This window comes from Pipistrellus hanaki, assembly GCF_964339955.1.
Source record: "Pipistrellus hanaki genome assembly, chromosome: 7".
Lineage (NCBI taxonomy): Eukaryota > Metazoa > Chordata > Mammalia > Chiroptera > Vespertilionidae > Pipistrellus > Pipistrellus hanaki.
This window is the reverse complement of record NC_140509.1, coordinates 47,109,910-47,123,527: the sequence shown is the minus strand read 5'-3', so window position 1 is coordinate 47,123,527 and position 13,618 is coordinate 47,109,910. Positions and strand designations below refer to the sequence as shown.

The 13,618-nt window shown below is 37.6% G+C and overlaps 1 protein-coding gene across 3 annotated transcripts in view; it reads left to right on the top strand.

Moving 5' to 3' along the window:
* The window catches only part of MMS22L (MMS22 like, DNA repair protein), a 95,418-nt gene that overhangs the window by 28,744 nt on the left and 53,056 nt on the right, over positions 1–13,618 (top strand). For all 3 annotated transcript variants that reach the window (XM_084890824.1, XM_084890823.1, XM_084890825.1), the window contains exons 13-14: positions 1,273–1,496; positions 4,751–5,257. In XM_084890824.1, coding sequence (XP_084746950.1) covers positions 1,273–1,496; positions 4,751–5,257 — 731 coding nt within the window. The remainder of the gene's footprint in view (positions 1–1,272; positions 1,497–4,750; positions 5,258–13,618) is intronic.

The window sequence follows — 13,618 nt, the reverse complement described above, 5'->3', positions numbered from 1 at the left end:
AAAGATAGACTTAGAGGATTTAGTTACCTGTAGTGTGTAGAGACAAGAATTGGTATGTTTGGTTTTCTGAATAAATAAATAGTGAACCCCTCAAGACAGAAAATGGAAATGGAATATTTACAAGTAAATTTCAACTTTGGGTTGTACATAATGGAGCTTAATAAAAATGAGGGGGAAAAATACCTTTCTCTGAAGCATGATGAATGATTGAATTTAGTTCTGAGGCAGAATGTGTAAAAGGTGAGTATAGGTTGGTATTTTGTCATAACTGAAAGGAAAGGTTATCAAAGTAAACTGGAGTCATGTCAGAAGCACACAGGAGCCAGCCTGAGAAGCTCTCGTTACCCAATGCTGGCAGAGGAGGGCAGTTGGGGGCTAGCAGGCCGGCAGGGAAGGGTACTTGGGGGGGTATCAGGCCTGCAGGGGAGGGTAGTTTGGAGCAACAAGGCCTGCAGGGGAGGGCAGTTGGGGGCACCCAGGCCGGTAGGGGAGGGCAGTTAGTGATGACCAGTCTGGCAAGGGAAGGCAGTTATGGGTGACTAGGCCAGCAGGGGAGGGCATTTGGGGGTGACCAGTCAGATAGTGGAGAGCAGTTGGGGGCAATCAGGTTGGCAGGGGAGCAGTTAGGCATCGATTAGGCTGGCAGGAGAATTGTTAGGAGGTGATTGGGCTGGCAGGCAGGCAGGCAAGTGCTTTGGAGCCAGCAGTCCTGGATTGTGAGAGGGATGTCCCATTGCCCATTTAGAAACATCAATGATGAGAGAGAATCATTGATCAACTGCCACCTGCACGGGTCCCCCCCCCTCCCCGGGTTTTAGCCAAGGAGTGATAGCTTTATTAAGCTCCATTATGTACAACGGGCAGTTGAACATCTTTTGAGGAGTCCCAGATTGAGAGGGTAGTTTGGGCTAAGGGACACCCCCTCCTCCCCCCAATGTACTATGAATTTCAAGCACCAGGCCTCTGGTTGGATATAAAAATAAATGGTATGAACAAAGATTGGAAAACTTACAGAATAAAAGAGCTTTACATCAACCAAATGCAATGTATGGATCTGTATGAATCCTAACATTTTGTGGGATAAACCAGGAATTTGAATATCCCTTCATGTTTTATACTTTAATGGAATTTTTATTTTGAGGGAATATGTGGTAATGGCTATGTAATTTTTGTGATTAAGATGAGTTAGACATTTAATGAGCTAAATGGGATTTGCAGCTTTCCATTTTGATTTACTCAGACTTAATACTTGTTTTCTTTTTTGGCTTTTAGAATAGTTCTTTCAGTATTTCTTGGCTTCCTTTGAAAGGCCTTACAAATATTAAGTCACCCTTGTCTATGCTAGAAATGGTGAAGACCTGCTGTTGTGATAAACAAGATTCTGACATTTGTAAATCCAGAAGTAGTTACACCATTTTCCTTTGCATTTTGGCAAAAGTCGTTAAGAAAGCCATGAAGAACAATGGTCCTCATCTTTGGAAACAAGTCAAAGGAAGGTGTGTATAGTATTTTCTTTATCATGTTCACTTACATCTTTGGAAAAGTGTTACTCTTGGTATTTTTTAAGTTAACTTGTGCTTGGAGGTCTTTATGGTTCACACACTTAAAATGTATATCTTATGTAGGACAGCAAAATACGGAGTTGTTTGAGCCTGCCAATTTTTTATAGTAAGGAACAAAATAATATCTGTACCTTGTAGAGGATTTTAGTTTCTTATTTATCTCATCAGTCCTAAAAATTGAAATTTCATATACTATATGCAAGGATATTAGAGAACGGCTGTTTTTGTTTTTTCTTACCAGAATTAATTATTATGTTATAAGCATATTAATACTTCTATTTTATTAAAAACGAATTACATACAAAAATAAAAACTGTCTCCAAATCGTACATTGCAAGTAATACCCTGTTTCCCCGAAAATAAGACAGTGTCTTAATTTTTTCTCCCAAAGTTGTGCTAGGTCTTATTTTCAGGGGATGTCTTATCTTTCCATGCGCTAGGTCTTATTTTCGGAGGATGTCTTATTTTCGGGGAAACACGGTAGATTCAATCTCTAAATTCTGTGTTCTTTAGTGTCCCAAAACTTTGCATTCTTGAATGAAAACTAACCAGAGCCTAGTAGAACCAAATAACTACCCTGTTTCCCCAAAAATAAGACAGTGTCTTATATTAATTTTTGCTCCCAAAGATGCGCTAGGTCTTATTTTCAGGGGATGTCTTATTTTTCCATGAAGAAGAATACGGTACACATTTATTGTTAAATGAAAATAAAGGAAATTTATTACCTGTTTACGGTATGGTAGTATGGTAGTTGTCAACACAAACCAGACAAACTGTGAATCCTACAGTATCAAGAATTTACTCATTTATTCAATGACAATCATGTCATCGTCTTCTGGAACATCATCATAACAATCCAATTCCTGAATTTCTTGGTGAATTTCTTGTGACTCCCTTTCTTTCAGAATCAGTGGACCAAATCTCTCATGTTTAGCCTGGGGGGGTGCCTTATTTTCAGGGGATGCCTTATATTTCACTCAGAAGGAAACCTGTAAGTAGGTCTTATTTTCGGAGGCTGTCTTATTTTCGGGGAAACGGTAATATTTTCTTTTGGAGAGTGTGCCCAGTTTTAATTTCTGTGGTAAAATAAACTTTGGTCACATTTCATGTACTCTTTATTTTTTTTAGAGTTTTGCCTGTTACATGGCTATGATTTTTGTCTTCCCATGTACTATTTCCTTTGCCTACTGGCCCTTTTTCAAGCTCTCTTTGTGCACACACTGCCATCTACCACTTCCTCACCTTGTAGGGTAGGAATTCTCACAACAGAATGCTTCTTATTCAAGGTATGGACTTCTCAAAAATAACTAAATGAAATTCCTACTTGATTTTCACAATGAATGATTCTTGCAAGGTTATAGTGATATAGTTTAGGTTTTTTATTTAGATTATACTTTCTAATGGAAGTTTCTTTGTTAAACCGCTAGTAATTATGTGCCTCAGACAGTAGTTTTTTTCTTTGTTGTGTTTGTTAGTTTGTTTTTGAACCTTAATTCATTTTGTACAATACACTAGAGGCCCAGTACATGAAATTTGTGCACGGATAGGGTCCCTAGGCCTGTCCAGTGATCAGGGCCAATCTGGGACAACCAGTAGGATGATCGGGGGCCCCTGCTCGCACCCACCTAGGTTGGCCTGGTGCTGCCCACTTGCTGGCCCTGTACCTCACTGCCACCGCTGGTCAGGGCCTGCAGACTGGGGCAGCTCCTGCATTGATTATTTGCCCCCCAGGTGGTCAGTGCACGTCATACCAACTGGTCATCCAGCCAGTTCTGCCAGTAGGGTTTTATATAGATAGATCATCCTTAGAACTTTATTGCTAAAAGGAATCATTGGAATCCATTCAATAACAAGTCTCTTCATTAGGAAACTAGAGGCCCATTGCACAAATTCGTGTACTGGTGGGGTCCATCTGGCCTGCCCCATGGGAGGTCATTGGAGGCAGGCTGGCTGGAGCAAGGGGCTGTAGATAGTTTGCCAGCCAGCTCTGCCCCTGATTGGGGTCAGAAGCCCACTCGGGGGCTGAGTGGTTAAGATGAGGACCCTAGGGCGGTTGGGGTGAAGGGCCCAACCAGGGGTGGGGCCAGCTGGGTGAGGGGCTGTGGGCGTTCGGTCATTCTTCCGTTCGGTCAATTTGCATATTACCCTTTTATTATATAGGAATAGGATATTGTATACCAAGCACTATAGTTGGTGTAATGGAAGTTTTAAAGTTAATTAAACATTTTTATTTTCAGGAATTTATCAATTTTATTATTTACAAACTAGAAGCCCGATGCACGAAATTAATGCACTGGTAGGATCCCTAGCAGTTGCCTGCTGGGTATGCCATCCCTTCCCCTGGCCAGCCCCGCCCCCTGGTTGAACTCTAGGACAACTCCTGGTTGAGGGGATAATTTGCATACTGCACTTTTATTATATGGGATAAACTTAACCACTCTTGAACATTAATCATTTCTATCTTGACTTTACTAATTATAGAAGCTACAAAACTTAATAGTTTGTAAGTAGGATTTAACATGAATGATTTCCATTTCTAATCCCATAATTGTTGAAAGAAAAGACTATCAGTTATTAAAATTATATTACTAAGTAGTGTTGATGAGATTTTTAAATGGCTAGTCTTAGACATTTTAATAGGAACAATTTCTCTCTGTGGGTAGGTATGTGTGTATATAAGTCACAAAGAGTTGCTGCTATATATATATATATATATATATACACACACACACACACATGCACACACTCACATATAGCAAGTCTTTGTGAGAGCTAGAGTGAGAAAAGACTTAAGGAAAATTGTTATATAAAATTGTCCTATTAGGATTTTTGTAAAGCACATCAAATTGTACTTAAAATATGATATATTCTTTCTTATTTGTCAATAAAAAATTTGAAGGAAGCATGATGGGGGACTAAAAGGAAGTCATGTACTTTATGCAAAGACTATTTCTACTGTACTTTGACAACACCCTGAGCCCTTTGATTTACTTCTAGGTGATCTGCTACATCATTGAAATATTTGAAGGTTCATTTGTTTTCTAGATAAACAAAGTGATATGGCAGCATTGTAATGAATTAGCCAAAAATTTATGGTAATGAGATTCATGATATTAAGTGAAATGTTATTTTAAAAGATAGATTTTGGTGAATAAAAAAGTAATAAAACCAATTTTTATGTTTTACAGAATATATTCTAAATTCCATCAAAAAAGAATGGAAGAACTAACTGTAGTTGGTCTGCAAAACTTTTTCAATCTTTTTCTACTGTTAGCAGCTATTGCAGAGGTAGAAGATGTAGCAAGTCGTGTTTTAGACCTGCTGAATTTCCTCAAGCCTGCTTTGAAAACATCACCTCTCATTTGGAAGGGTCAGGCAGCTTTCCTCTTAATGTATACCCAGAAAAATCTGGACATTGGTGTTTTGGCTGAAAAATTTTCAGATGCTTTCCAGGCAAAAGCAAGGGAGTTCTTGCTTTTATCTAAGAATGATGAAATGGGACAAAGACAGACTCTCTGGACACTTCTTTCCATCTATATTGATGGAGTTCAAGAAGTATTTGAGATAAGCCATTGTTTGCATCCCTCCCATGAAAAACTGCTTAGTGATGGATTTAGTATGCTTCTGCCAGCTTGTCAAGAACCTGAACTTAGGACGGTATTGCACTTTCTACAAGCTGTTCTGGCTAGAATCAGGTATGTTTTCTAGTAATGTGCTTACTTATTAATTTGTTTATTATTGTTACCTGTGTTGATTCTATTACTTTTGACTTAATCATGAAGTCCAAATGTAGAGAAAGGAGTTGGTTTTAGTACTACATTGGCATAAATCAGTAGTTTTCAAACTGTTGCTTTAACAGTAGCTCTTTAAGAGAAAACTTATATGCAAACACATTAAACTCGGAACAGCTCTAGTACAGTCCCAGACCTGTGCCTTTTCACCCCTCCTTTCCTTTCTCTCTTTCCTAAAAGAGTGTTAATTATCTAGAGGTATGTTTTAGATATTCTAAGCAGGACCTGAGCTCAAATCTGAAGTGGCTTTTACTGAAACTATGTAATTTATTGCATATATGATTTTTTTAGTACCATTAAAAAAAGTAAGTTTCTTTATTTCGCTACAGAGTTAATAGCTTCAACTGCCTCAAATACAACTAAAACAATTTATTCTGAGTTTAAGATGGGATTGTTCCATTTGTAATGCCAATCGCCTATACAAAACTTAAGTTTTAAGATCCACTTAAACTATACAAATGTACAAATGCACTCAGATCTGAACAGTAATTAAGAGAACAGTGGTAATGAAATATATTTTCTGTAAGGCTGTTTTTACATAGCACTTTTATCTTTGAAGTACATGTTCTTAACAAGTTAGATGCTACGACTCATTGTACTTAGTCACTGTCTCTGAAAAGTTAGGTAAAAGTTATGTATAGAAATACTTTATTTTTTAAATTATGTCTGAAGTTAATGAACAGACTGCTTTCCTCTTCCTAAGACCACGTTACAAAAGTAGCATCTGTTTTTCAATGGTACTAAGCTTGACAAGATTTCCAAATTATGGAAATTTATTTATTGCCAGTTTTACTTATTGTTATTTACTTAATGTTGGTCTGTGTGTCATACTGATTAATCCACAGGTTTTCATTTCTTATTACATTTTATGTATCTTTATTGTTTATCTGCACTCATCAGTTTAGGTTCTAAAGGTTTATTTAGACTTCTTGATCAGACAGTCACTCCCTTTTCCCCCCAGTGTCAGATATATTAAAGTAACAATCTTAAAGCTCTCAAATTTTTGTACAGATGGATGGATGGAAAGTAAATGAATAAGCAACTTTATTAGAAGAAGCTTTTACTAATTCTGGATCTTCTCTATGAACTGTTTGTTTTTAGTCTAATAGAGTTTGTTAAACATACTTTCCCAAATGTCAAATTCATTTTGTTTGTACAATTTTTAAGTAAGTGGTAAGTAGTAATTTCCCTGTGTTTCCTGAGCAAAATTAGAAAATTTGTACCACTATTTCTGGCACCATTATTGCTTTATATTTGTCTGAATATATAAAATAGGTAGGAACAGGATTTGCTGGCCTAAACCATCCTGGTGATGAGGAACGATAGCCCCCAAAAGCTACAGCGTCAAAGGTATAGAAAATGAAGCTGGAAGTATGGGCATCTTGGGAAGAGGCAGTCATGGAAACTGTCAGAATCTGTATATTTTTCTGCTTTTTCTACTGAAGATGGGATAAGTCCCTTTTAATCAGTGATTGCATTACTTCTTATTAAAAATTTCTTAAAGACATAAAATTTATTTTCCTCAGACTGGCCTTTTCTCAAGGATTTAGTAAGAGAAGGGAAAAAAAATTCTGGTATCTAAAGATAAATTAGAACTGTATCATATTTTGGAGGAGAGGAAAGGGATGATTTTGAACTATCATTTTAATAACAATAGTTTATGAATAGGGTTGCATTACTTCTTACATATGTTTTTGTGTGTGTGTTTTTAGAAGATTTATATCCCACAAATACTGATGGTTTCATTTTCTTAGAAATTTGGAGAAAGCTTTTTGTTAAAAATTTTCTTTAAATTGCAAATATATTGTTATTGGTAAAAGAAAAAAATATGAGGTATATAAGGTGACAAGTAAAAATTTCTTTTCCCGCCTTTATTCCTATATTTTCAACTAAAGGTGAATTTATTCCAAAGGAGACATTTTGCAGTGTCTGAAGGTTTTGATTGTCACATCTGGAGGCTGGGGTTTGTTGCTAGTAATGGGTAGAGGTCAAGGATATTGCTAAACATTCCACAGTGCATAGGACAGAACACACAACCAGCCACAGTGGTACTGAGATTGAAAACATTCATTGAGTTCTACTCCACAAAAGTAAAATGGTTTCTATAGAACTTTCCAGATTTTTTCTCATTTATAAGCTTAAAACACAAAATGGATAATCTTTATTCTTCAACTTCTTCACTTATTATAGTATTTCCTCAGTAACTTTCCATGTGAGTATATGAAGCCTAATTTTTTTTAGTGGCTGCTTTAGTATCTTATTGTATGGATATACTAAACTTTATTTAACCAATCCTCAAATAATGGATATCTATATTGTTTAATATTTTATGTTATTAGAAACACAGTTTTGTTTATACATCTTTATACATGCATTTTCTGTGTACTTGGAAAGTATATCTATAGATTAATTCCTAAGTGTAAATTGAATTTTAAATGTGGATGGATATTACCAGATTCCCTACAAAAAATTTTTGCACCAGTTTTCACTCTTTCTAATAGTGTAGAACACATGTGTCAAACACAAGGCCCGCGGGCCAAATCCGGCCGGCCAGGCCTTGCAATGTGGCCCGCACCGCGCTGTCATCACTGCACTCCGCTGTCAGTTTATGACATTGTCAGTTTATGACTGTTCAGTAAACCATTCGGCCCGCGATTTAGGCTGGATTTTAGATTTTGGCCCCTTCTCTGATTGAGTTCGACACCCCTAGTGTAGAAGAAAGTATTCTTCCTCATTTTTATTAGATTAGTGTATGGAATATATTTACAAAGCATGCATTCTAAGATATTAAATACAGGAGTCTGCTAAAAATGTTAATGGAAACTTGGTGAAAGAAAAATCAGACAAAGTTTGAATAGGCTTTCAAAATGTAAATACAGCCATAACCGGTTTGGCTCAGTGGATAGAGCATCAGCCTGCCGACCGAAAGGTCCCAGATTTGATTCTGGTCAAGGGCATGTACATTTAGTTGCGGGCACATCTCCAGTTGGAGGTGTGCAGAAGGCAGCTGATCGATGTTTCTCATCAATGTTTCTAACTATTCCTCTCTTCCTCTCTGTAAAAAATCATTAAAATATATTTTAAAAATGTAAATATAAAGAAAGTAATAAAATGGAAAATTAGTTTTTAAAATTTCATTTTCATTTACTAATTTCTTTTTGTCTTTAACCTCCTAACTAGAACATGGTTCTTCTGCAAAACTGGTATCTAGAAACACAAGAATAATTCTTTCATTCTTTAAAAATGTTCAATTTACAAATATTATCTCATTCATGTCTTGACCAACCATATCATACTTTTTATAGATGAAATGAAAACTTGGAGACTTTTTATGATTTCCCTAAAATAAGGCCATTAAGTTTCAGAATTGGCAATCTGACCTAACCCACTATACCATAGGCATATTCTTATACCATTTTTATAATAGCTCACAAATAACCAAACAGAAATTAATCATACCACTACATTTGTTTAAAAATTAAGAGATAATTATATGAATGAAATCTGTAAAATGTTGCAAACCTGAAAGTATTACCACTACTCATATAAAATAGGTTTACAATTGTGAGTACACAAACACAGTTTATTTTTGTATTATTTTTTATTGTATTCCTAGAGGCCCGGTGCATGAAATTTGTGCACTGGGAAGTGGAGGGACGGTGGGAAGAGGGAGGGCAGAGGATCCCTCAGCCCAGCCTAGGCTCTCTCATGGTCTGGAAGCCCTTGGGGGATGTCTGACTGCCACAGAGGCCAGAAAGGCTCCCACCATCGCTACTGCACTTGCCAGCCATGAGCCCGGCTCAGGGCTTCTGGCTGAGTGGTACTCTCCTTATGAGAGCATACTGACCACCAGGGGGCAGCTCCTGCATTGAGCGTTTGCCCCCTGGTGGTCAGTGAGCATCATAGTAACCATCTTGCCATTCCATCTGCATATTAGCCTTTTATTATATAGGATAGGATTTTTCATACACTCTATTGTAAATCTATTTTTGTTCCAACATGTATACTTTGGAGTGTTTTGCCTTTTTTGCTACTAAAAAAAGGATGGTTGCTTATTGGGGAACTTTCATTACTATGTTTTCATAATTTTGCAAGTTGCTTATTTTTTAATGAGTCATTAGTTGGAAAAAATCAGAGAGGGATGTGGACACAAATCACATGTTATGTATAATAATAATAATTCATCTTTGGTTTATTAGAACTGTGATAACCATCTAGATTTCATTTTTTGTAATAAAAACAAATATTTGCTCTTTAAATTCAATTTCATAGAAATCCTTTAGCATTAAAGGAGTGTTGGAAAATATTGCTTACAAGTATCTTGGAAGCTATACAGCATCTCTGTTAATCCATGGGGATCACTATTCAGAAGTACTGAAGTAGGAATCAAGAAGATAAAGTAAAGAGTGTCAGTTATATAAGGTGAAACTAAGTTTACATTCATGTTAGGAGTATCTTTTAACTAGAACAGGCTTGAGTATATAGTTTGCTGTTATCTCGAGCCTGGGCAAGAAGTAAGATGTTGATCTTTAAGACTAACCTATGAAAAAAAGGACGTTTATGTTGATATTGCCTAATTCCTTGCACAAATGTTTTTTTTTTTTTTTTTATGCTGTTCAACTGTAATTGAAAACAATTGCTGTAAATGCATATCAAGTCATGTATAACGTTCATTGTCAAAATTGTAGATTGATTTTAGCAAGGAAGTATGAAGTCAGTGTGTAAGAGTGAATTAGTGTGCAGGTCTTTATTAATGCTGTCACAGTTTAGTCACTGTCATCTGTTAAATTTCTGAAACTATGTAGTAATTTGCACACAGTTCTTCAATGAGACTAATTATAATAAACTAGTAGCCCTGCTCATGGATGAGTAGCTCGCTGCCCCTTGCCTCAGCTGGACTGCCAACTCACCACCACTGGTAACTCCTGCAACTCTCTGCTGACTACTTGTAGCTTGCAGCCCCGACCCCTCCCTCCAGTAGCTCTGCGCAGCCCACTTGTAGCTCACTGCCCCACCCTCCCGCTGATCCGTGATCCGGTTGTTATGCAGTTGGTTGGTCGTTACACTTCATGGCATAACAACCATTCGCATATTACATCTTTATTATATAGGATAATAGGAGGGGCTGTGACTTACACAGTTTAATTTTATTCCGTCAGTCTTTAGCACTTCCAAGGTAGATAATGTCAAGGCAGACTTCCTTTCAGTTTGGAATCTTTTGTGGAAAGGTCCCAGAGATCATTCAGGATTATTTACCTTAAAGGAAAGAAAGAAGGATAGGAGACAGAGAGGGGAAACGGGAGAAAAAGTCCTTCAGATATATGATCATAGATACGTGTTCCTAATTTCTTCCCCCAAATCAGGAGCCTCATTGAAGATCTTTCCATAGGAGTCTTTTTAGTATGCTATTAAATTATTACTTTTAATATTATTAGAAAGTACAAAAACAGTTTGGATATTTGTTAAGCATAGGTTTCTCCCCCTTTTTAAAGTTAAGAACACAGCTAAATTCTTTGAATTTTGATTTAGACAGGGAAGATGAGTTACATAGATTGATGATATTTATTCCAGGCTGCATCCCTGACAAGGGAAAGAATGAAATACTTTACCTTGGCAATCTCTTCTGTTTTCAAATTCAGGTGGGAATAGGTACCAGTCCTTGCATAAATATGTGAGCAAGATGTGTGAGTCTGTATGTTGAACAGGGTAATAGTTTTATAACTGTATGACAGAGAAATTACAGGTAGGCAGGGACTAAGATCACTGATTAAGGGAGAAGCGGCTCCCTCTAGGCTGTTAAGAAATAATAACTTCATATGCCACTTTCCGCTAACTGAAGCTGATGGCTCACCAGAGCATTCTTTATTGCTGATTAAGTAGCATTATGAAAATACTGACTTGGTTATGTTAACTAAATGCCTCTGTGTGTAGAACTTCAAATGTCAAATAGTTTTAGCAGTCATCTTTAACATTTCACATTACCTTTCTGGAATCATATTTCTAGTTCTCACTTGCTGTTATTTGAGGTTAATGTAAAAATGCCAGTCTTTCATTTGTGGAGTTAGGTGTAGCCAAAAGCTTTCCTTTAATTATATCCATTCATGCTGCTATAGTTAAGGGTCTGTCAGCATTTCCATTATAAACCTCCATTTTCAAGGTTTTATAACACAGCTATGAAAATTAGCTTTGGGCAAAAACTTGACATACAAGGTCTCATGAAATTCTCCCTCCTCCCCATCCCCCTTTTTCATTTTTACTGAAGTAAGGGTGAGTGATTTCAAAATGCCTTTGGCATCTGCAAATATCATTTGGAGTTTAAAAAGAAACAAATTTTCAGGCTTTGTATCTGTTTGTTCTACCATTTAAGGGGGGGTTGTATACTTATGAATTTAAGCCAAATGGATATTGATCAACTGATAACCTATTTTGTACTAAACAGGAGTCTAGTTTCAAAGAAGTCTAAAGCAGTTGAAACTTACCTAAAATGTTAAATGTTGAGGCTAAGAAATAGTTCAAAAGGAATTACATATATATATATACACACACACACTCTATTTACTCAAAAAGAACTTCTTAAAAGATTAAAACTCTTTTTCCTGGCTCTAAAATACACTTTGAAAATAAATATATTTTTAAATCCCTTTTTTTTTTTTTCTTTTCCCTTGAGCCTAGAAGGTCATCTGTTTGTTATATATTTGTTTTGACATTTGGGATTGGTGTGTGTAAGAGTATGCATGCATAAATATCTGTTTATTATTTCTCAAATATTTTCCATGTTCAATAGTTCTAGTTATTTTAACCTTTATTGTATGGTATCATTTATTAAGACTTTTTTTTTTTTTTTTTAACATCTCCAGTGAGAGAACTGGGGGTTGTCTAAGTAGGTAGTACAAAAGGAAGACATTCCTCTCACAATCTTGGACTTAGTTGCTCACCTGCCTGCCGACGTGTCGTCCCCAACTGCCCCCCCACACAACCGGCCTGGTCGCCACAAGCAGTCTGCTGTAAAGTCGTTTGCTTGTGCTTTACTAACCCCCCTCCAGCCTGGTTGCCCTATGCAGCCTGCTTGTTCAGTCATTTGGTTGTCCCTCACTAACACCCCAGCTGACCCTGGGCAGCTGGGCAGCCAACATCTGAGGCTTGCCTGTGTCTCCAGCCTACCCTGGGCAACTGGGGCACTGAGGGGACTAGGCACTGCCATCTTGTGGTTGTGGGCACCACCATCTTTGAATGAGTGGTAGTCAATTAGCATATTCCCCCTTATTGGCTGTGGGTGCCACCTTCTGTGAGGTGTGATGGTCAATTAGCATATTCCTTCTTTATTAGACAGGATTACCCTTTTATTAGTATAGATGCCTGTTGTATGGGTGGGGGCCAGCTGGTCTGCCCTGAAGCGGATCCTGGATCAGGGTGGGAGGTCCTCTTGGGGGATGAGGGGCTTGGGGTGGTTTGCAGACCATCCACGCCCCCATCGGGTGGGGGTGTGGCCAGCCTGGATGAGGAACTGAGGGCCTTTACAGGCTGGTCACACTCCCTTCAGTGTGGGGTTACTCGCTGGCAGCGGGAGGGAGGAGGTGTGTGGCTGGCCTGGCCAAGGTGCTGAGGACCATTTGGGGGCAGTTTGCAGGCCAGCCAAGTCCCCGGCTTTGTCTGAAAGGTCTCTGGAAGGTCTTCTGGTCTGTTTTGCTTATTACCCTTTTATTAGTATAGAACAGTGGTCAGCAAACCCATTAGTCAACAGAGCCAAATATCAACAGTACAACAATTGAAATTTTTTTTGAGAGCCAATTTTTTTAACTTTTTCCAACACCACTTCAAAATAGACTTGCCCAGGCCATGGTATTTTGTGGAAGAGCCACACTCAAGGGGCCAAAGAGCCACATGTGGCTCACAAGCTGCAGTTTGCCAACCACGGGTATAGAAGATTTTTTTTTTGACGATCACTTCTGGTTTTAAGTAGGTGAATGGAGCTTTATGACCTCTGATAGTTCTTTAAGTTTGAAGTTAATGAAGATGTTTTTTTCTGAGATGAAACAATAAATCCACCTCTTACATTTAGAGAAGAAAAGAAGGGAAGGGAGGAGTAGAGAAAGAACACTGAAATAGAAATTGGGATGAAAGGACAAGGAAAACCAGAATTATACTCTGTAAAGGAAACATGTCATTCTTCTGAAGTGTATCAGCTCAGTTGTTTAGGGAACAGTAGTGCCATGAATATTTTCTGTACCAAGCACTGGGATATTTCTCTTTAGCAAATGGTAATAA